The following is a 23,491-nucleotide window of genomic DNA, read 5'->3' as shown; positions in this document are numbered from 1 at the left end:
CAGACAAACATATCGACAGAAAAGGTGATAATAAGGGTAGAACAAATTTCAACATTTAAAAAAATAAAATTTTCGACGAGATCGACTATCAACGAACATATCGACGGAAATACTGATAATAAGGATAGAAAAAAAATCTCAAAAAAAAATTGAGATTTTTTTTTTGACGATATCGACTACCCAACAAACATCCAAACAAACAGACAGAATTACTGACAATAAGGGTCACCTATTTCGGTGACCCAACAGACATACAGACACACAGACATAACGAATATAGTGGTCACTCTGGCTGGCGCTCGTGAACCAATTAACATCATTATTTATTATTAAAAACAACTTGATGCATCCCTGTTCCAATGCACTCCAGTTTCCTCCAAACAAAACCTTTGTTGCTTTTATCTTCTGTGTTATGTTTATAATTATGAGCAGAGTACCCACCCTAAGGGTGATCTTGTTCCAAGCATGCTTCTGATGCATATATCTTTATTTGGTGCATTTATCATATATCATATATCATATCTGATGCATATATCCAAGTTCTTCTGATGCATATATCATTATTTGGGCACTGTATTGGCAGGCAACTGACAGCTCCATATAGGGGGAAAATAAATAAATAACCCATGAAGTTATGTGCATGAAGCAAAAACATACCTGCTGCTTATAAATCTTAACACCTCACTGCATTGGAAAACGTGGGGACAGCAATACTTCACTGTAAATGGTGAACTTGTTATACCCTCCCCCACCTGGAGGAGGCGCTACACGATACACATTTACGTGGAGAATTGGCATCCCTCCTCAATCTACCCCCAAGACCACCGGCAAAGATAAAACACCCCTATAGATTCATTGGGGTCTTGCTGATCCTCTGTAGCAAGTCTGTATGTAAGTGGCCCGCAACTGTAGGAGGAGTAGCGTGACAAACACACAAACATCGGTCCGTCTATTGTAGAAAGGATAAGGGAAGAAAGGAAGAAGTAATTGTGAATTTAATGTTCCATCTATATTTACTTTTAACATTGTGCCGAACAAACGGGGACAGTACCGACGCTGGCATATGAGGCCGAATGGCCTTCTCATGTGCCAAAGTTCCCTGTGTATCTTTGTGTAACATTGTTAAGAACAGAAATAAATGGGGAGGGGAGGTCAGAGAGTTGGGGGTGAGGGTGCATGGAGTTGGAAGAGGGAGACTGAGACGATGGAAAGGGGTGGGGTTGGGGGTGGGATTGAGGACATCTGGTTGGAAAAGAGGTTGAGTATTTGGGGATTGGGGCAGTTGAGGACTTGAAGAAGAAAGGTGGCAGGGGATCACAGAGTTTGGATGTAGTGGTGGTGGGGGGGGGCAGAGAGAGGACAGAGTTGGAAGGGGGGCAGAGAGGACAGAGTTGGGAAGGGGGGCAGAGAGACGACAGAGTTGGGAGGAGGGTTGAGGAATTTGGATTGTGTGTTTGTGCAATTGTGGAGATGAGGGAAGGGGTGGATGGGGGTTTTGGGTTGGGGACCTAAAGTCACATTTTACATTATGCAGAGTTTCCTAGGGTGCCAGATAGTCCCGTTGGGTCTTTTTGGTCCTCGTGGTCTTTTAGGTCCTCGGGTCATTTAGATCCTATGGGTCTTTTGGGTCTTCGAGGTCTTTTGGGTCCTCTAGATATTTTGAGTGTTTGGGGTCCTGTGTGTCATTGTCTTTTGCATCCTCTGGGTTTTTTGGGTCCTTGGTGTCTATTGGATCCTATGGGTCCTTTGGGGGTATTTTTGGTCTTCAGAGTCCTTGGAGTCTTTTGGGTGTTTTGGCTCCTCAGGATTTTTAGGTTGTTTTGGTCATCAGGGTGTTTTGTGCCTTTGGGGTCTTATAAATATTTTTGGTCTTCAGGGTATTTTCGGTCTTTTGAGTCTTCTGGGTATTTTGGGTTTTTCGGGTCTTTTTGGTCTTTTGAGGTCTTTTAGGTCTTTTGTGGTATTTTGGGTCTTTGGGGCTTTTTGGGTTTTCAGGTTATTTTGTGTCTTAAGGGTAATTGGGGTATTTTGTGTCTTGAAAGGGTTTTCGGGGTCTTTGGGGTATTCTAGGTTCTTGGTGGGGGGGGGGGAGGCGGGTCTTTTGTCTCCTCTGGGTACTTCAGGTTAAGGGACATTTTCACCAACGTGGGTCAGGTAACGGTAAAGACTGTCCGATAATTTTTATCAAGCATATATTGCCCAGTCAGTGCAGAGGCCTTATGGTGATCCTGCGTTGCTGACATCATTTTAACATTTTTCTAGGCCTTATAAGGGGTTCAAGCACTATTTCGAGAATATCAAAGAAAGTTGATTTTGGAGTTTGTTCTTTACCGTTACCTGACCCGCTTTGGTGAAAATGTCCCTTAAGTATTTCAGGTGACAATTGTGGGTGACATCAGCTTTCTCTGGGTCAGCTTTCCAACCAATCGGTGAAGAGCAGATATACATATACGTGTGTGTATATATATATATATATATGTATATATATATATGTATATATATATATATATATGTATATATATATATGTATATATATATATATGTATATATATACATATATATCTTCTTCTTCTTCTTTCGGCTGCTCCCTTTCGGGGTCGCCACAGCGGATCATCCGTATGATCCGCACAGTGATTTGGCACATGTTTTACGCCGGATGCCCTTCCTGACGCAACCCTGGTCACCTCTTATGACACGGGGATATGGTACACCTATTTTAACCGGGGTATATATATATATATATATATATATATATATATATATATATATATATATATATATATATATATATATATATATATATATATATATATATATATATATATATATATATATATATGTAAAAAAAATATATATGTATATACAGCTGCCATCAGTAATTAACATACCAATAATAAACATATCAAAATGGTAATAATGATTTTAATGAATTAAATTAATTCTAGTATTAAATGAATCCTTGCACCACTATTATAATACTGGTAATACTGGTATAATCCTTACTGTATACTGACTTTTGCAGCCCCTGTATGTATGTATGTATGTATATATATATATATATATATATATATATATATATATATATATATATATATATATACACACATATATAGTTACGGATTTCAGAATCTGATCCGATGAATGCATACAAACATCTCGGTCCTCAGACAGTTATTTCCCTAAATGCATGTCCAGGATCGACCTATCCCCACATCTGGTGGGATTCTAAATGTGATGCGTTGAGAAGGGTAAAGAATATAATAGATTCCCTCTCTTATGGAAAGCACCTTTTTATCTTACGACAGACACATTCATGCACGTGAGATAGTGTTAGTCATGTAGCAGCAGAGCAAACCTGTTGTGCCTTTTGTGATACAAGCACCAAATTTGGCACAAATGTACATTAATATGTTGCGAACATTTTCAGATATTGGGCCACTTGAAATTCTCTCTTTATGTCCGCCATATTGGATTTCAAAATGGTCGCCACTTGAAATCTACATTTGCTATTATCTCTGGACGTAATGCAGCTATTGACTTGATTCTGGTATCTAAATGTATGTTTTCGGGGCAAGGAATCCAATGGTACCATTTTCAACTTTATATTATCTAACACAGTCTGTTACATAATTTTATTTGGAAATTATCTTGGCAAATATTGGATTCAACACAATACTTTGAAAAGAATGTCTTAGTTCAGTAAATGTCTTAGGTATAATACTGACATGCTACATGGTCTATTATTTGAGGCTAGGTAAACTGGTATCTGAGGCTAGATATATACCGGTACTGAAGATACATGTACATAAACAGTGTCATGTTAACAAGTTCAGCATTGCCACAAGTACATGTATGTTGTTGACTCATCATCATGTGCAGTCCCCTTCACACACACAGAGGGCTGTGCACTGAAGGGCAGCCTTTGTGCACTTGCAGCGCCTCACACACCCTTTCTTGCATTTGCAAGAAACCAGCTCAATGCAGCTGTGAGCAACCTCAGTTAGCCTGGTCCAGTAAGGTGTGTACTGTCCTTCTCCAGTCCTTGACCAACCCCAGTTGGTTGGTGGAGGGAGCTCTGGTGCTGGCAGCAGTATCTGACCCCACACATGTCCACCTTGATACACTGCCCTCTTGGCATGTTCCTCCAGAGCTGCCTTCGTTGGAGGGATGAGCTGCACATCGTTCTTCCTTGTGAAGAGTTTCCTCCTGGCCTTGTCAATGTCTGTGCATTTGCTGGTTCGATCATACAACAGGATCACGAACCTCTCGATGAGGCGCATTGCATCGTGTGGTATGTCACGAGGTGCAGAGGACAGCAGCAGCAGCACCTCAGTGAGTTCTGGCAGTACCGTCCAGACTGCCCACACAGTCTTCTTGCCATGTCTATGAAAACTAGACACAGTGTCGCATTCAGTTAGAGCGTGGAACATTGGCAGTGCACGAGCCTTCTCTCGTCCCAATCCAGCTGCTATTTCGTGTGCTGCTCGGTATCGGAAACTCTGGCCTGTTCCGAATGCCAGCCACAGTTTGTCTTCTGGTTGCAACTCCTGTGCCAGGGACACTGCCAGCACCACAACATCGGTGTCTACAGTCCAGATGAGTATTGCATGGTGTCCATGCTGGACTGCGTGAGATGCATGCAGCAACATCTGACTGTCAGCTTCTTCATGGTTACATGGGGCGAGTGAGGTCAGATCTGGCAGTAGTGGCTTGCTGAGCACTGCCTCTCCATCAGTAATGACGAGTTGATTGTCCTCCTGGTCAAACCATTCCATGAGAGCTGCTGAGAGGAACCTGAACAGCTCGGTCTTGTTGCTGTCCACTCGTAGGAAGTTCTGCCAGTTTCTTGGTATGGCTGTGGCAGCCACCACACGTCTCCGCACACCTTGTCCCCGCTTTGCACGTGTACTACCTTTCAGTGAATCAGCAAGGTAAGTATCCCAGACCAGATCCAGGCGTGACACTGTTTGCAGCTTCGTGGACATATATGGGATGAAGATCTGTTGTGCATACTCTTCAAAGGTCTTTGATGCAGCCGGCTTCAGCATCTGGATGATGGCTGCTCCATCAAACACAATACAGGTCGTGACAGGAGTCTCTGTCTTTGCGTCGGAGACTTCTTCCAAGCATGTGAGGAGATCACTCTCGGTACCAGTGCAGAGGCTTCCACCATCAGACAATACAGGAGGACATGCCTGATTCTCGTGACAAAAGAACTCCTCAAGGTTTCCATCCCTCGTCTGGCAGCCAATGTACAGGCGTGCGAAGAGTTCACGGTCATTCTTGATGGAGGCGAGCTGTTGCTGACCTATGCTCTGGCTTCTTGGAGTGGAAGTGCTGAACACCTTCAGCTTGTTACGAGGAATGGGTGCGTCCACTGCCTTTGTTCTGTCCAACAGACACTCTCTGGTGAAAGCCTCAAACTGCTCTTGGCCAATCCTCTTGGCATTCATCACGGTCTCCACAGCAGCAGGATCTGTGATCTCCTTTGTGTCCAGTTTGACTACATCCTGACTCTCCTCCTCGAATGGGTTGCCCATCTCCTCTATGACACCGACAAGAGAGCGAACATCTTTCACAAATGAGGCCTGTACACTTGGCGTCTGATCATGATGACGTGTGTCTGCTGTTTGCCGTCTCCAGTGTTGGTTCCCATCCTGGAATTCTTCGATCACCCTGGCAACTTCTGGTTCCGCAACCATCCAGCGACGTAGGGCACTAGGGTTGTCAGTGAGCCCAACTGCTCCACCGTGTCCTTTGATGCAGGCATTATTCTGCTCATGTGCCTGGTCACTCGGGATTGAAGAGAACACCCTCTGTGTTTTCTGAACGGTGAAGTGGCTTTCCCTGAATTTCCTGGCTACATCTGGGTGTTTGATGGTGAGTCTGGCCATGTCCTTCAGGTGCACTGGTATCCACCTAGCATAGTGGGTGTGATCCAGTGCCTGGAACCAGGGGACCAGCTCTGTCAGAGCATCGAGGTACATCATTAACGATCCCTGCCTGAGAGAACGCACATACACTAGAACCAACAGTTCTAGTTCCAGCACGGTTGCCCAGTAGTGAAACTGGGGGATGACTTCTCCTCTCGGGCAACACCAGTCTTCAAACTCCGGAAGGTCCTCTGCATCCCTGGTTTCTCCCAGACAGTAGTGGTTGTAGGCACGGTGTTGCAGGATGTACAGTGCTGCTGCAGTCACTTGATGTGCTCTTCTTGTGCGCAATACATGGGATGCTCGCAGGAATGAGTCTGCTGTCCCTGCTGTCGCAATCTCGGCTTGCACAAGTGCTTGCACCCAACCACTCCCTTTCAGCCAGTCCCCCAGTGTCCTTAGTGCCGCCATCTCTATGTGGAGGCCACCAAACATCACCACTATCTGGTCTTCACCATAGCTCTCTGGCCACTTCCACTGTATCTGCTTGGCAAAAGCAAACAGTGGCTGATCAACGGTGACCACTGGTGTCTGTCCAGGATTCAGGTGTTCCACAGCATTCTTCACGACGTCCATTGAGTGCCGGATCATGGCCACTGTGTGGGTTCCCTCCAGGAAGAGTGGAAGCAGCAACGTGGGGCAGATGACTCGAGCATCTGGTATTTGTCGGCTGGCATGAAATGCAGCCCAAGATGTGTTGTCATTGTCCACTGTTCCAGTGTTGTCTTCCAGGACTCGCTTTGCATTGCCCAGCCATTGGTATTCTTCATCAGTCTGCTGTTTGAAGTCTCCTCTGGTCAATGACGCCACTTTAGCAGCTGGGACAGGCGACTTCTTGATGCTGCTAGTGACATGGGGTACATCAGTGTAGTAGTGCGGCAAGGGGGCGACTGTCTTGGACCGTGCATCCCCAGATCCTCCAACAATGACGATACTTCGATCCACTCCTTCACCAGTGTAAGAAGGATGTTGTATGAGGGAGATAGCGGTACCATGGAAGGAGTCCTTTGATGTTGTTGCACTGGGGTTGTGATCTATGTTGTCTACAGCGGCAGTTGTAAACACTTTGCCACGCATCTTCGGAGGGCAGACCACTCGTTCTCTGTGAAACTGTTGGCAGACACTGTTGCCCATCTGTGCTGAGAGCTGGAGCACTCTATCATAGGAGATGCTCAGGCCAAGGTGTGACAGTCTGTCGACCAATTCCTTCTTGCGTGTATGAGCATGCAGCATCATCCCTATGTATATTGGAAGTGGGGTATCCTGTGCAACACTGTGCCTGACACTGGTGGATGATGTGGTGCCACGTGTTCGCTTGTGTTTGATGCTGTTGAACTTCAGTATCTGAGCTGTGGCAATTGCTGCAGGGTTAGTGTCTGCCATCTGTTCCTTGATGCTGGGTCCCTCTAGGATCACACTGACTAGGGCAAGCAGCAACGGTGGCACAGATTCTTCTTGACATACTTCAGGGAATCCTGTGAAGGGCTTGGCTTCTCCAAACATGTGATGGCGAACAATCTGTGCAGCATGGGCAAGATGGACTGCATCACGATCACTGTCCAGCTCGCAGGCTTTGGCAAGAGCAGCACCGACATCTTCTTCAAATGCCATCAGGATGTCTCTCCCCTTGGTGTGTGCCCGCATGTCAGGAAACTGAGCCAACAGTCTCTGTTTCAGTTGTGTGGAGTGGACTCTCGTGTCGAGCTGGACTCCTAGCTGTTCCATTCTGGACTGATAGAGCTGGACAAGGTCAGCCAATCTGAATACTGGTACCGTCTCCTCATCTTGTCTGGTTTCTTCAATGTAGAGGACGAGTTCAGCGAAGACAACTGCCGACATTGCTCGCTCTTCTTTTGTGTCCTGTGATCCTGTTGACTGGGCCTTTCTTGTGCGATTGTAACGTCCAATCAAGCACCGTGGGTGATACTGGGTGTCCAACGCTATCATGTCCCCACCACTGAGACGGCCCAGCAGTTCTGTATCACCAAGAAGGGTTGCACAGGCACGCACCCGTTTGTCCATTTGGAATGTTGCAGCTTTCCGAAGACTGTCAGCCCCAGCAGGTTGTTCACAGAAGAAACAATTTTCTGGGACCTTCTTCTCTGTACTCGATGAGCGTGAATGTAACCTGGTGCGTTTGCATGCAGCTTGTTCCTCATCGCTCTCACATTCTTTCTTGAGTGCTCTCTTTTGTGCTCTGCAGTTTGGTGTTGTTGTACTGGAGCCTGCATGTCTGATGATATTTTGCACCGTGTGCAACCATCGCAGCTTCAATGCCATGACCATCATCGAGTCTTTCCAGGTGAAATGATCCTGGAAGCTCTCCAAGTGTTGTCTAGCTGAGCCCAGATTGTATGTAATTAACTCATTTATGTGGAGTCACAAGGTGATTTAAGCACAGCCACACACAAAGAACACAGTTGATGTGGGTCAACACACATGCAGCCTCTCTACTCTTTTATTTGGGTCAGGGCTGTGATTAAAGACATGTAATGGAGTCATGTTTGTAAACATTGTTAAAGACATGCTACAGTGCATTGTTAAGGAAACAAGACAGATGGAAGCCTATACAAGAAATTTCTGTACTCGAGAAACACAAAAGATGGCTTAAAGGGTCCAGGAAAAGGGGATTATGCATGTTTGGTATTTATTGACGATATGAATGCAATGTTACATAAAATATGCACATGAAAAACACAAATGAATGGGTCACTTTGTTTCCTAATGGGATATGAATTTATATTTTAGACTGCCAGTATATATGAGCTTGTCTGAGTTGTTACTAGTGATTTAGTATAGTTTTTTTTTAAATTTATATTTACAGAACTAAGACATTCTTTTCAAAGTATTGTGTTGAATCCAATATTTGCCTAGATAATTTCCAAATAAAATTATATAACAGACTGTGATAGATAATATTAAGTTGAAAATGGTACCATTGGATTCCTTGCACCCAAAAACATACATTTAGATACCAGAATCAAGTCAATAGCTGCATTACGTCCAGAGATAATAGCAAATGTCGATGTCAAGTGGCGGCCATTTTGAAATCCAATATGGCGGACATAAAGAGAGAATTTCAAGTGGCCCAATATCTGAAAATGTTCGCAACATATTAATGTACATTTGTGCCAAATTTGGTGCTTGTATCACAAAATGCACAATTATTTTGAATATTTGGGCTAAGCCGCCCCACTATCGCCCAACAGAGGCTCGACACCCGCCTTTTTCCATCGACGTTTGACACCCCGTTCAGCAGCTCTATGGACACGAACTGGCTATTTTTCATATCGGGCTGAACATTGAGGTGATAATTGTTGACGTTTTATAAGCGCTTCACGTTTTCGCTCAGTGGATCTGACAAATGAATGCTTTTTGCCGATCGTCCAGCACCACAGTGGGCATCGTGGGCCAGGAGTGATCGCGGGACAGGCAGGTTGTCACGGCAATGATTCGCAAATGGGGTGGGGTGGATTTGGCTGCAGTCTGCGCCCGCCCAGACGGGCCGCCTATAAAAAGAGGACGGGAGGTGCTTTCTTGGCGGGTCAGTCGATAAGTCAGTTTGTGAGTCAGTTGGCGTCAGTGAGTCGATATCAGACAACTTTACCAGTCAGTGAGTCGGTGTCAGTCAGATGACTTTACCAGTCAGTCAGAGTCCATTCAGTCAGATGACTTTACCAGTCAGTGAGTTGGTATCAGTCACATGGCTTTACCAGTCAGTTGGAGTCCAACCAGTCAGATGGCTTTACCAGTCAGTCGGAGTCAAGTCAGTCAGATGACTTTACCAGTCAGTTGGAGTCCAGTCAGTCAGACGGCTTTTCCAGTCAGTCGGTGCCAGTGAGTTGGTGACAGCCTCAGCACCTCAGTCCCTCACAGTTCCTCACAGCATCTCAGCATCTCACAGTGCCTCAGTATCTCATAGCTCCTCACAGCGCCTCAGAGAACCTCACAGCTCCTCAGCGCCTCACAGCTCCTCACAGCTGTCTGTTCGTAGTGGCTCCCGGTGGCTCCTGGTGGTGGGTGACGCTCGGGCCATTGGTGCTAATTTTGCTCGGGGCCTGCTCTTGGCATGCCTGATTCTTGGGGGTGACGTCGATTAGTGTTCAAGCCTGCTCGCGAGTGGGTGCACAGTGGGGCTGAGCTCTGGCAATGGACAGGGCACGCTCACTCATTTCAGGACGTTTTTGTTTGACGTACGGCTTCTTTGGTGCACGAGACGGTTTCTCTTCCCCCCCCCCCCCCGAATGATTTGCTGGGTACCCTTGTCTGTGTTTAATTGTTAAGTAAGGCAAAGAGATAAGCATCTGCCTTTTGTCCCTTTTTCTCTCAGTGCCTGATTGATTATTTATTTGCTTACGATTATTTTTATCGATTTTTATTTATTTATTTTCTTGTTAAGAAATTGCTTTATTGACATTCCAACCTGTCTGTGCTTGTCCTTTCCTTCCATTGATCCAGCATTGTCCGAACCTAGATAGACTGGGATGTAATTACCACTCAAAATGACCAATAATTATAGTCGGTACGCACCACTTGTTAAACGCTCGGTCGCCCTAATTCAGATCGAATCAAGATAACATTGGTGCTTTGCCGAGGGTGCGCTCCCCGTTCAGGAAACCACGTGACCTCCAGTTAAACGGCAAAATTAGACGGTGGACACTGGAACTCGTGGTTAACTGAGTAGCGTTCGTGGTTCGAAAGCAACCCACCATACCAAGAAGTTAATTATGAGCAGTGGCCCCAGGTCCGGCTGTTCCGAGGACAAACGGGGATTAAACCCCCTCATAATACACTCGGTACACATGGCCGTAGCAATATTTCTGTATGTATGTATGTATGTATGTATATATATATATATATATATATATATATATATATATATATATATATATATATATATATATATATATATATATATTTTGAGCTTCACCCAAAAGGATAAGCCTGGTGTTGGCTTAATGGCGAAGGTGGCATAAATAATGTAAATAGAAGGCATGTGGGGTTGACAATTTTTTGACCTTGACCTAATTTTAAGATAATGACCTAATTGCAGAAAGTTCAACTTTTTATGCTGTAACCCGACTAATATTTGTGCAATTGGAACGAAATTGTCTTCTCCAGATAGCCTAGAGTAAGGTGCATGTACGCTTAATTATATATCATGAACCTCGGAGTTAAATTGTACATCATAAACCTCGGAGTTAAATGTTAAGGTCAAATGGCAGCCTGAAAAAGAAAACCCCGTTTTTTTTCATCGCTCAATTTGCCAATGCAGAATCTCAGATGGCTTGGCCTTCCAAGATGTTCTTGCAACATAATGGTGGATCTGCACTGAAGTTGTGCACCTGATATTTGATTTGTATCCTTGACCGACGTTTTTTTGGATTGTGACCTAATTAACAAAAAACATCTTTTTGATCATAACTTGAATAATTTTCCTCTGATTTTCATGATGTTGAGCTTTTAGGATAGATTGTAGATGGGGACACATTTCATTAATTTACACTCTATCCCTAAATGTTGAAGGTTATATGATGGTCTGAAAAAAATATGCCATTATTTTTTTGCCAAAAAAAATGCTAAAAATCATGGGCAGAAACTCACATGGATATTGCTGCACATTCTCAACATCAATGATTTTGTCACTACTCAAATAATTTTTTTCCTCGCCTGGAAATTTACGAAGTATGATTGTATTTATTTCTGTGACGGCATCATTGGTTGGGCACAGTATAGTCCTGCTACAGAGCCATGTAGGATCTCGATAGCGATGAGCGAGGTCGTCGAAAATGAAATCGATGAGAGATTTTATATTTTGTAGGAAGTACATTTCCTCGATTTGCACTTTGAATTTGCTGACATGTGAGAGGATAGGTAGTCGACCCTCGCCAATCTGAAGGAGAGTATTCGCGAATTCATTATCGAAGCCGGCGTTTTGAACTCACATATTGACCATCAAATGATAAACATGGACGTGTTTCCAAAGCACAGATTGCTTAATCGTGGCTCGAATAGTGTGTGCCCATCCGCCGCATCTGATCACTGGAAGTATCTGCCGCCAGTCTCCATAGAAGATAATGGTTATACCTCCGAATGGCTTATCAACTCCTCGGACATCTCGGGATGTTCTGTCAGCTGCTTCGATGATACGTCTATCACACATAGAAACCTCATCAATAACTAAGAGATGACATTTCTGAATGAGTATATCAGTACTGTCCCTTTTAGTGATGCTACATACGGAATTTTCCTTGATTGATAATGGCACCTTACACCGCGAATGAAGAGTACGACCATTATGGAGCAGCGTCGCCGCTATTCTGCTCATCGCCGTGTAAGGATTTATTTGTCGGAGTAACTTCTGTAGTTGTCAGTATTCCAGCATCAAGCATTGGGTTATGTCGTAATCTGTTGTACAATTCATCACTATCATGAAACCAAATTTGTGCAAATTTGTGATGATCATCATCATTTGGGAGCAATGATCCAAGGTGATGATAAATTTTACCCTGCAGTTTTACAACAGGGCTGAATCCTGGCATACGATGTTAATGTATGCCTATCGATGCCATAGCCAAAGAATTGTATTATTGTCATATACGATCAATGAAATTTTTCTGAATCAACAAATCCTTCAATTTGTTGGGATAGTTCTCAAGCGAATCAATTGCAATCTTGCCTTTTTCACAACAGAAGCCAGGTCGCTCCCCTGGCCAGCACAGAGCTTTACAGAAGTCAGACTTGCGGCCATTATCAAGGTTTGGAAGAATGTGTTGTTTCTTCACGTACAATGACTCGTTAAACAATTGGGTGCCCATTGCTGCACCTTCTTTTCTTGGGTTGATTGTTTTTTGTTTGACCTTACATCCAGCTGATCGTGCCGTTCTTTTTCGCTTGCTGTCTGGAGTGGTAGTTGAAAGAAATATTTTCTTGGGCAGCATTGTTCAATTCTGAAAAAGATTTCACGTTGTTAAATACCTTAGCTCGTGTCCTTCCACGATTCTTAGCCAAAGACAATTTGTATTTCATTTGAAGTTGACACACGGGCGATTTTACACAATTTTTGATGAAAATTTCACCTTTTTCTCTGACCTCTCCTCGAATAGAAACGGAAGTAAAGTTTCAACAACTTCCGGCATAATATATAATAATATAAAGCGAGAGCTGTGATTGGTTCAATAATAAAAAAATTAAATGTCGGACTTTTTTTTTTCTTTAGTCAATAATAAAACACGTATGAATGTGATATAAGAAGAAAACAGCAAGAATGAGGTTTCATAATACGCCTATAATATGCGCAGGTGGTGTAAGAATAGCTGTACATCAACACCGTGTCGACCCGTTCAGTCGTTTCGGAGTCCATGGTGGACATAAAGGGTGAATGATAGTGTGTGTGTGTGTGTGTGTGTGTGTGTGTGTGTGTGTGTGTGTGTGTGTGTGTGTGTGTGTGTGTGTGTGTGTGTGTGTGTGTGTGTGTGTGTGTGTGTGTGTGTGTGTGTGTGTGTGTGTGTGTGTGTGTGTGTGTGTGTGTGTGTGTGTTGTGTTGTGTTGTGATGTGATGTGATGTGATGTGATGTGATGTGATGTGATGTGATGTGATGTGATGTGATGTGATGTGATGTGATGTGATGTGATGTGATGTGATGTGATGTGATGTGATGTGATGTGATGTGATGTGATGTGATGTGATGTGATGTGATGTGATGTGATGTGATGTGATGATGATACAATGTTTCTTGTTTCATTTTTTGTATCAAATGCACCTTCTGAGGTAGTTCAGCATGTGCAGAAGAGGATTTCACATTGCAGATGCTGTTTTACATTGCAGACGCTGTTTTACATTGCAGACGCTGTTTTCTCGGAGTGGCATTACGCCTCTCAGCGGTGACGGTCTGTCGACGACAGACGTAATGACGTCAGCGAATGACCGATGATGTCATGATGTCATTACGCCTCAGCGGTGACGTCACACGTTGCCATGCAAATGAATGTGCAAATTAGAAAATTGCCAAAAATTCCCAAACCTGTCCGTGTGGCACCATCTCACATAGCCTATGATGTACATTAGATCACAGAGCAACCCCATGCCGAAAGTGGCGACAATCCGTTCAGCCGTTTCGGAGTCTATCTGAGTGTTGGAGGTCGATGGTTCGCATCCCAGTCGGGTCGTACCAAAGACATTAGAAATGGTACGTGCTGCTTCCTTGCTTGATGCTCAAAATATAAAAAGGATGAAGCATGGACAAACAGCCATATGTTGACAACTATTGTGCAGGCCTTTGATAGGCCTAATGGCCTCCTCCTGTGTTGAAGTTCCTTGTAAGGATCGAGCTCATTCTCTCAAAGGGGAGAAAAGCCATTAGGCCTATCAAAGCCTGCACAATTTGAGAAGGAGAGTGAAAAAAAAATTGTCGACAAAGTCTAGGCTCATGGAAGAGGCAGGTAGCAAAGACTAGAAGGGAATGCACTGACTTGGGGGCAGCAAGCAAAGAGATAATCTGAACAAAGCGAACTTATGGAGAGACATAATATGGGGTTAATGAGGGAGGGGTGGGAGGGTGACCTGAGGCGATGATGTTCTGCAAACTTGAAGCCTTGGAGGGAAAAGTGGAAGTGAACAAAGGAAAGCAGTTTCTCAAGTGGAAAAGAGCAAAACAAAAGGAGTGGAGGTGAGCAGTAAGCCTCAAAGTTGTGAGTTTCGCACGAAGTGGGTTACTGGAGGAAAGTGCGGAACTTGACTGGACAGAGGAAGGATACAGGAATGATGAAGGGTGGAGGGAGAAAGACTGGAGGGGGGTGGTAGAAAACAGAGGCACCAACTTGTTTGCAAGAGCAGCAAACACAGCTTGTTTTTTTTTGTATTTTTGTGAGAGATATTGAGAGTTTTTGATTCCACAGCATCCAAAAGATACGTTTGAAGTTGACCAGCCAATAAGGGAGAGCACTACTCCATAAAGCAATTGACAGAGGCCTTGTAGGCTGCGAGTTTGGATTTACAAAGGTAGGGCTTGGCATGATGAAGAATGCTCAGTCCACAGCTAGCTTTTATGGACAGCTTTGATATATGGTCCACCCAGGACAGGTCATGGCTGATGGTAAGGTCCAGAAGTTTGAAGTATTGAATCTCTCTTCCAGTGGTTTATTGTGGAAATAGAAAGGTGGGTTCATTTGACAATTCCGTCGCAGAGACAAGGGGAGAATGTGACATTTGTCAGCATTGAATGATATATTGCAAGTGTTAGACCAGCATCTGATCCTTTCCAGGTCAGCAGAGAGTGAAGCAGCCGCTGCCAGCCTGTCGATGGGATGCAGTGTCATGCAGCACAATATGGAGTCATCGGAAAAAGGAAAAGAATGTTCTCCAGAGCATTGTAGACGTGATCAATGTATATGCTAAATAGGACTGGGCCCAATATGCTGCCTTGGGCCACTTCAACCTCTTTTGGGAAAAGAGATGAGAGGATTATTTTTTCGAGCAAAATGCTGACAGTGCAAGTGCAAGAAGTCAGCAAGCCACTAAAGGAGGAGGCCTTGTATTGCACAGGCGTGAGGCTTGGCATAGAGAGCAGTGTGCGAAAACCGTGTTGAATGTCAGAGATATGTGCGGAGACTCAGCTTTGACCTACTGATTGAGATTCAGGGCATCCGTACATTGTTAAGAGAGATTCCACGGCAAATCCAAAGTTGAGTGGCTGCGATGGATTCCAAAATGATGGCCACAGATGAGGCTGTTTGAGAAAGGGTAGTAGTTGGATAATTTTGTGATTAAAATCCAGCTACCTTAAGGGTTTGCTTTTATAGGTTCCATTATATGGGTTTGATTCTCACAGTGAAGAAGTATGAGGTTATTCATCTCGATGGCATTTATTTGCATGAAACATCTCATTTGGTGTCTTTCACAAAGAATATCTCATTAGGCCAGGATTGCCACAAGAATAATTAACTGAGTGATAATATTGCTGAAAAATCTCCATTCAGTCTTTGTGTCATCCTACTAATGACTGTTTCGGATGTTAAACAACACTAATTAACCTGCATGTTCAATTATGTAAAAATGAAATTTTCTGAGTTCGGTTCTGTTCTTGCATATAGCAACTTGGCTGCAAGGTAGCTACCACTTCTTGGAAGCACATCTGTGCTGCTCATGCTGTGCCCCTCGAGCAGTACACTGCTACTCATTTCACTGACCTTGGAAAGATGAATGACAAGCTGAGTAAACCACACCTGGTGTTAATTCATCAGCCAATGGGGCATGAACTCAAAACCCGAAGCCAAGAGCAAGCTCATTTTCTGAATGTTGAATGCCATTAAAAGGGAGATTATACAGGAAATGTAAACTTGATAATTCTTTGTCCATGTCTTTGACCTATCAGCCACAAGTAAAATCCCCTTTCCCTTTTTACCCCCACTTTTCGCACATTTGAAAGATCACCTCTCCATTTCTGTGCAAACCCACTCTTCTCTTTCGTATTTCAATGAAGGTGCTCACCTTCCTACTACATCAATCATAACAGCCTACGGTCTTATTCACTCTTGTGAAGTTGTTCACCTGTTTGTCCTATCTACATCTCTTCCTCACCACATCATTACCTCCACCACCGAAGGTGAAGGAGGTTATGTTTTCACCCCTTTCTGTTTGTTACTTACGAAATCTAAAGATTTCTAAAGAAATCTAAAGATTTCGTAAGTATATTGATGACTTTCATCATCTGTTTGTGTGTTTGTGTGTGTGTTTGTCTGTGTGTGTTTGTGTGTTTGTTTGTAGGCACGATAACTCGAGAACGGAAGAAGCTACCAATGTCAAATTACACCACGTGATTCAGGAGGGTGGTGTCTAGCGCTGATTAGATTTTGGTCAAAATCGGTCAAAGGTCAAGGTCACAGTGAGGTCAAATATTCGATTTTTGATGGTTTGGTACAGATAACTTGAGAACGGAAGAAGCTACCAATGTTAAATTACACCACGTGATTCAGGAGGGTGATGGCTAGCGCTGATTAGATTTTGGTCAAAATCGGTCAAAGGTCAAGGTCACAGTGAGGTCAAACATCCAAAAAATGATAACTCGAGAACGGAAGAAGCCAACAATGTCAAATTATACCTTGTGATTCAGGAGGGTGATGGCTAGTGCTGATTAGATATTGGTCAAAATCGGTCAAAGGTCAAGGTCACAGTGAGGTCAAATATCCGATTTTTGATGGTTTGGTACAGATAACTCGAGAACGGAAGAAGCTACCAATGTCAAATTACACCACGTGATTCAGGAGGGTGATGGCTAGTGCTGATTAGATTTTGGTCAAAATCGGTCAAAGGTCAAGGTCACAGTGAGGTCAAACATTCGACTTTTGATGGTTTGGTACAGAATCATCATAGAAACTTCTGGTTTGCGTCGCTACCTTCTCCAGAGACAGGTTTTATTAGGCAAGGTGAGAGGTCAACTTGACGATTTCGTATCAGTCTATGACTGCTTGTTTGTCTGTTTGTGTGCAGGATATCTCAAAAAATTGTGGACGGATTCGGATGAAACTTGGTGGACCTGTTGGGTGTGTGACAAGGAAGAATTGATTCAATTTTGGTAAAGATCTGGATCTGGATCAGACTACGAGAATTTCTAAAGTGATTCTTCCCCATTGAGAGAAAGGGCAAAAAATGACATATAGAATGATATCTCAAAAATGTATTGGGCCACGAATGTTCTTGTGGATCAGACATGAAGGGGTGGAGGTAGGCGCTCCACCGCGTGCCCTTCTAGTTGTCACTGTTAACATTTTGTCTTTTACTTCTTCCAAGAACCTTGATTTCTGCACAAAAAGATAGAATTATAAGCATGATTCGTCATCGTCGTTGGTCATACACAGGACAAGGCTGCGGGGTAGAATAATTATCTTAGGGCACAGCTGTGCCACTGTGATGCAGTGCCCCCTGCTGGTTAGAGTAGGAATTTGTAATTTGTTCAGAGTGCTGGCAAAAACTCACCTACTCTTTGCGAAGAACACCCCCCCACATACTTAACATCCTACCCCACATATTTCCCAGACCATGCAATTCTGAGAAATGTTTGGGGACACATTTAAGCAACAAAATGTGTTTCAGTCGGCCATCTTGGATCTGATTTAGAAACAAAACGACATGCCTAAGTAAGCCATCACTCATTACCTTGGTGCAAAGTTTGAAGAACATTGGTAAATGCATGTCTGAGAAATGGTTGAGGATGTGTTCAACATCGAGTCTTTTTGCAACAAAAATGGTCTTGCCGGCCATCTTGGATCCAAACTCGAAAAAAAATGATGTGCATATATAAGCTCCGTTTCATTATCTGTGTGCCAAGCTTGAACAAGATCGGTAAATGTATGTCCGAGGAATGGTTGAGGACATGTTCGACATCGAGTTTTTTTACAACTAATATGGCCGCCAGTCTACCAGTCGGCCATCTTTAATCAAATTGCAAAATAAAGTTAGGTGCACATGTATGCCATAACCGACTGTGCTTGTGCCAAGTTTTAAAAAAATTGGACCATATAGGTCAGAGAAATGTTTGGGGACACATTTAAGTGACAAAATGGCCACCAGTCAGCCATCTTGGATCAGATATCAAAGAAAATGATGGTCATATGTAAGTCATCATTCTTCATCTGTCTGCCAAGTTTGAACAACATCAGAAAATGTATATCTGTGAAGTGGTTGAGGACATGTTCCGCATCAGGGTTTTTTTTACAACTTAAATGACCACCACTCAGCCATTTGGATCTGATCTCAACAACAAATGACGTGCATATACATGTGTGGGGGTAAAATTTATATTAATGTATTTTAAATTGTAACAAATAGAGTTTTAGAAATGTAAGTTTTATGCTATAAGTTGAATTGGCTGTCCTTTCTGGCCAAGAGACTTTTGCCCTAAATGTTGATAAATGTCTTGGTCTGGAGCGGTGTGACCTGAGCTGATAACTGCGAACCTTTTCCTCAAAATGTACGAAGTGGCTTCTCGTCTAAAGGACACGTCTGAAGTCTGGGTTGATAGTCCCCACCACTCTCCCATGAAAGTACAAAATGCTTTGAAATGTAAAATTGTTTCAGTGCAAGTACCTGAGGAAGTATTAGAATCTCAGTGGCTTTTACTCCTTGGAACTGACCAAGTACCAAGTTAGAATAAAACTCTCTGATGTAATGTGGAAGTGAATTGAATCGGGTTGGTCTAACTGTTAACTAAAAGTAAGAATAAATGAAATAGAACCAAATAATATTGCATTCAATGGGGATTCTTAAGTTAATTGTACGAGGGTGAGAAGTATATAGTGTATAATTAGAATAATAAATTGTTTCACAAGGAAGGACTTGTGTGGACATCGGTTACCAATGTCAATGGGTTTCAAGCAGGATTTTATAACCAAATCGGACAAACGTTAAACTCTGCCTGAAGTCAAATAGGATTCCACAATCGGCCAGATAGAATCCTTCAAAGATCACAATAGGATGGGTTAAAAAAAATCCACATCAGTTGGCGCCTAGTGACTCGGATTCGAACCGACGTTGGTGCGGTGCTCGTGACCGGAGGTGCTTGATCTGCCGGAGGCAGTGCCTAGAGGAATGACAAGTGCTTGAGCGAAGGTAAGGGAGAGCGCTCTCAGCAGGTAACGCATTTCGAACAAAGAAAAGTTCATTGTCAGATAATTTTATTGATAGAAAGAAGAGGATAAGGCAGAGAGAGTCCGTTTTAAAGTAAACGATAAGTTCTGTAGTTGTTTTAGAAAAGTGCTGGAGGAGTGCAGAGGGCACAGTACAAGAAGAGGCTCAACGAGGAGACAGACGAGTAATTAAATGGGCATGATGAAGCGACATGCCGCATGATTGCATTGATACGGACCGGCTGAGAGAGAGGCCGAGGACACGGCTGAGATGCCGAGATAGGGTTATGGTTAAGGGAAAATAGATAAATATTATAAGTTACCTGTTTGTAAGAGTTATGAGTTACCTTTTGTTCATTGAACTCACTGGAAGTTTGTTGGCAGTGAGGTTGTTATCTTATATATTATTTCCGAGTTTGTGGTTTCGTGTCGTGCTATCTTCGACTTTGTTCTGCGCTCGAGTAACGTGATATTCGGCTTACATTATCTCAAAGACCATATGAGGTGCATGGCACAAAAAAGTAAATAAAATGGTTCTGAAACAGTGAATCGTATTCCACTTACTGCATTAAAGTAAAATTACTACTGAAACTCTGCATCAGTTCCTTTCTCAAACACACCCACCCCAACATGTCGGGCAGAGCACGGGTTATGCTAGTATTATATTGTGTGGAGGTTTTACGGATTTGTAAATGCAATGATTTGCACGAAACGTTTTGTAGAGTGCAGGAGACGATTGACCGGCTGGGAGCATGGCTGGTGATTTGCATTGAGATGCATGTGTTGCTGAGAGTAAAAAAAAAATGAAACTTGTGCGAGTCCAACAGATTTCACTGCAATGAAACGTGTTCTGTTGGGATTGTGACGATATTTTTTAACAACAAAGAAACTTCAGGCAGAGAGTCGAAGCAGCTTGGCTGTTCGTGGTTGGAGCTGATAACGCGAAGGTCGCGGTTGTGTGTGCATTCCATCTGTGGGGGCTGCGACTGTGCAGCTCGGCCCCTCCACCGGATCTGTGGGGGGTGGCATGTCTCTCCACTTAGTCTGTGTTTGAGTCTTAGCTTTAAGTGTGGAATTCGATTCATATGCAGATTCAAGAGGATGGGGGCTATTTGTCGAAGTATGCATGCCGTTGGCAATGACTTTAAAATGATATAGAAATGTGATTGGTATTTGTCACGTGATCACACGTGAGTCTATAAGATGCAATGCTCGTTAGTATGTGTGTTGAAGCCATGACAGATAATGCTAAACTGTGGGTTTTGCCTGACAGAGTGTTTCTTTTTCTTCCCACCGGATGTGGAGAGAACATCCTGTTCCTTGTTACTTGGTGTTTGTGGTGCACCCTCTCTACTTAATCTGTTTAAAGTGAAGTCCATTTAGGGAAAAGTGTTGAAGTTTTATTTAAAAACCATAGGGATTTTGGATAAAGTGAAATAACAATTGTGAATGTGGGATATATCCGGAATGTGAAGTCTTGGGAGTTGAGCTCTCGCTGGCATTGTGATGATTTGTAATTACACAACCCGGCAGGTTTAAGTGCTGGGCAACCTCTGAACATGTGTCAGAAATGTTTCGAAGATTTGATCCGAGTTGTAACCATTGTACTTAAAAGATGTGATTTAAATGTAGAAAAGTGATTTGGAATGATTTAAAATTGATTTGATGATGTTTAGCACATGGGGTGATTCACAGATAATTGATGATGCCCTCGGATGGACGTTGAAATAGGCATGCCGTTTTATTCGTCTGTAAATGTTGAGGTTGCCTGAACTTGTGCTGGCAAGGCAATGGCAACCAACCCAGTGCAACCCTTTGATCAATTCAGTCAAGGTAAATTCATGATTTAATTGGATAGATGCTGAAGATTTTATTTTTGATTTATGGATTTTAAAAGGAAGTATTTTATTGTTTTGACCAAAAAAGTTGTTTAAGAGAGATTGGATGTTTATTAGTCTGAAGTTTAAGATGCTTTCCCCAAGACTGGGATAAAGTTTGGGGAGGATGTAGCTAAATGTATAGACAGAGTGTTTGAGCTGCAATTGAAATGATATTCGCCAGATGACAGATTTGACAAGTGATTTGACAATTTTTGTACAACTGTTTAAAATGATTTATTTGTTTTGATAAAGGAAAATGGATTCGTAATTGAGAAGGTCAGAGGAAGTGATAGATGGTTTGTGTATGTGAGTTGGAAAAATGGCAGCATGTTTGCTGTTTTGGTGAGAAAGAAGTGGAGAGATGGAAAATGTCAGAGATTTAAAATGTCGATGGAATTCAGAGTGTTGTTTAAGAGAGATTGGTTAAACATTATTTTTGAGATACTTTACGCTCTGCAGCCAAGGACGCTCTGCAGCTCGGCAACTCGATGTCAGGATGACCGAGCGGAGTGGAACTCTAAAATTGAGGGTTGTGCGGTTACTGTCTTAGTTACTTTCAGACTAAGCTCATTAAAAAAACCCTTGTTAATCTGTTAATTATGGATAAGGAAAATTACTGAGAATTGAATCAAGATGAAAAAATGGCAGTTGCTCTGGAACTATTTGTGAATGAAACTGTAAATTGTTTAGCAGAGGTGAATGTTAAAATGGCAACTGTGCAAAATCGATTTGGATTCGGTTCTTGAAAAAATATATTACTTTCATATTTTGGGATAAATGATGGCCTGGTGTTGGCGCAGTGGCTTGGGCAGTGGCTTGGGATCCAAAAGGCTTGGGATCCAAAAGGTCCTGAGTTCAAGCCCCGTTGGGCCACTTATTTTAATACACCAGGGGGTTGACTCAGCCTGTCATCCTTCAGAGGTCGGCAAAATGAGTACCATTGTACTAGGCAGTGTAAACCCCGGTTAAAATAGGTGTACCATATCCCTGTGTCGTTAGAGGCGACCAGGTTTGCGTCAGGAAGGGCATCCGGCGTAAAACATGTGACAAATCATGATGTGGATCATATGGATGATCCGCTGTGGCCACCCCTAACGGGAGCAGCTGAAAGAAGAAGAAGAAGATTTTGGAATAAATGATGGAATATTTTTGTGAAAAGAATTATTGATCACAAATTGGAACCCTGATAAAGACTCTTTGCCTTTACATGGAAATAGCAAATGAGATGAATGTTTTGAATAATCAATGTTAACTTTGGTTTTGTTTGTTTCGGAGTGCTGAAAGCAGTTAAACTATGCAAATGTACGATTTCATCTAAATGAAGCTTGGAAAGAACTTCCACACAAAGATTGGGCGATGGGAGAACCCAGATTTTGGTGATTGAGCATTCAACACGTGATCATGCCCCTTCCTGAGGAGATAAGATGGAGCAATGTGGGGGAAAGAGAGAAAAAACCCACTGAGGAGAAGGTTGAGCGAAGTCTTAATGTCGGCGTTGTGTGGTGCCTGCCTGAAGGAATATTCTCAGCCACACTCTCGATTGCTGCTCTGCAAATACATCATGAACTTGCTGTGGTTGCTTCAATGTACGACAGGCCTGGAGTTCCACACTGCGAGTCCTCTGCAGCATGTGTTCAATGGTGTGAATGGGGGCTCGTGCTGCAAAGCGACTGCATCTAACGTGCCCAGCTTGCTTGGTGAAATCAGGCCTGATTGCACGGACTGCTGCTGAGGCCCCAGGCTCTGTTGGGGCTGGATCTCTGTTCACCTCTCAAGTCCTTTTCGTCTCCTTCAACCCAGTGTCCGGCCCAAGCTTGTACTTGCCCACATCTACCATCTCCTCAGCTCAAGGAGTGCTTCGATTGTGTTTCCCTTTGGGTGCTGCTCTATCCACACCCTGACCTGTTTATCTTCTCACTTCAGGTAGCATGTTTTCAATGTGTGACACATGCTGATGAACAGGCCATAATTAAATGGAAACTCACTCATTTTCTGATATGAGCACTCGCTGCCATTGTTGATTGAACTTGAGTAATGGAAATATTTTCTCCTTCA

At 43.2% G+C, this 23,491-nt stretch overlaps 2 protein-coding genes and 1 long non-coding RNA gene across 5 annotated transcripts in view; 1 reads left to right on the top strand and 2 right to left on the bottom strand.

Annotated features, from left to right (window-relative positions):
* The window catches only part of LOC147034914 (sodium/potassium-transporting ATPase subunit beta-1-interacting protein 3-like), a 512,142-nt gene that overhangs the window by 37,648 nt on the left and 451,003 nt on the right, over positions 1-23,491 (bottom strand). The window lies entirely within an intron of this gene.
* The window catches only part of LOC147034916 (uncharacterized), a 70,050-nt gene that overhangs the window by 32,018 nt on the left and 14,541 nt on the right, over positions 1-23,491 (top strand). The window lies entirely within an intron of this gene.
* On the bottom strand, positions 3,870-8,252 carry LOC147034917 (uncharacterized). Its single transcript, XM_085876069.1, has one exon. The coding sequence runs from the start codon at positions 8,220-8,222 to the stop codon at positions 3,870-3,872; it is 4,353 nt and encodes a 1,450-aa protein (XP_085732195.1). The 5' UTR covers positions 8,223-8,252.

Source organism: Eptatretus burgeri, chromosome 1 (genome assembly GCF_056783735.1).
Source record: "Eptatretus burgeri isolate ZD-2024b chromosome 1, Ebu_testis_v1, whole genome shotgun sequence".
Classification (NCBI taxonomy): domain Eukaryota; kingdom Metazoa; phylum Chordata; class Myxini; order Myxiniformes; family Myxinidae; genus Eptatretus; species Eptatretus burgeri.
This window is presented reverse-complemented; position numbering and strand designations above follow the sequence as displayed.

Bases quoted from the DNA above. Each gene is read 5' to 3' on its own strand.
- LOC147034917 (XM_085876069.1), bottom strand. From the start codon at position 8,222: ATGATGGTCATGGCATTGAAGCTGCGATGGTTGCACACGGTGCAAAAT.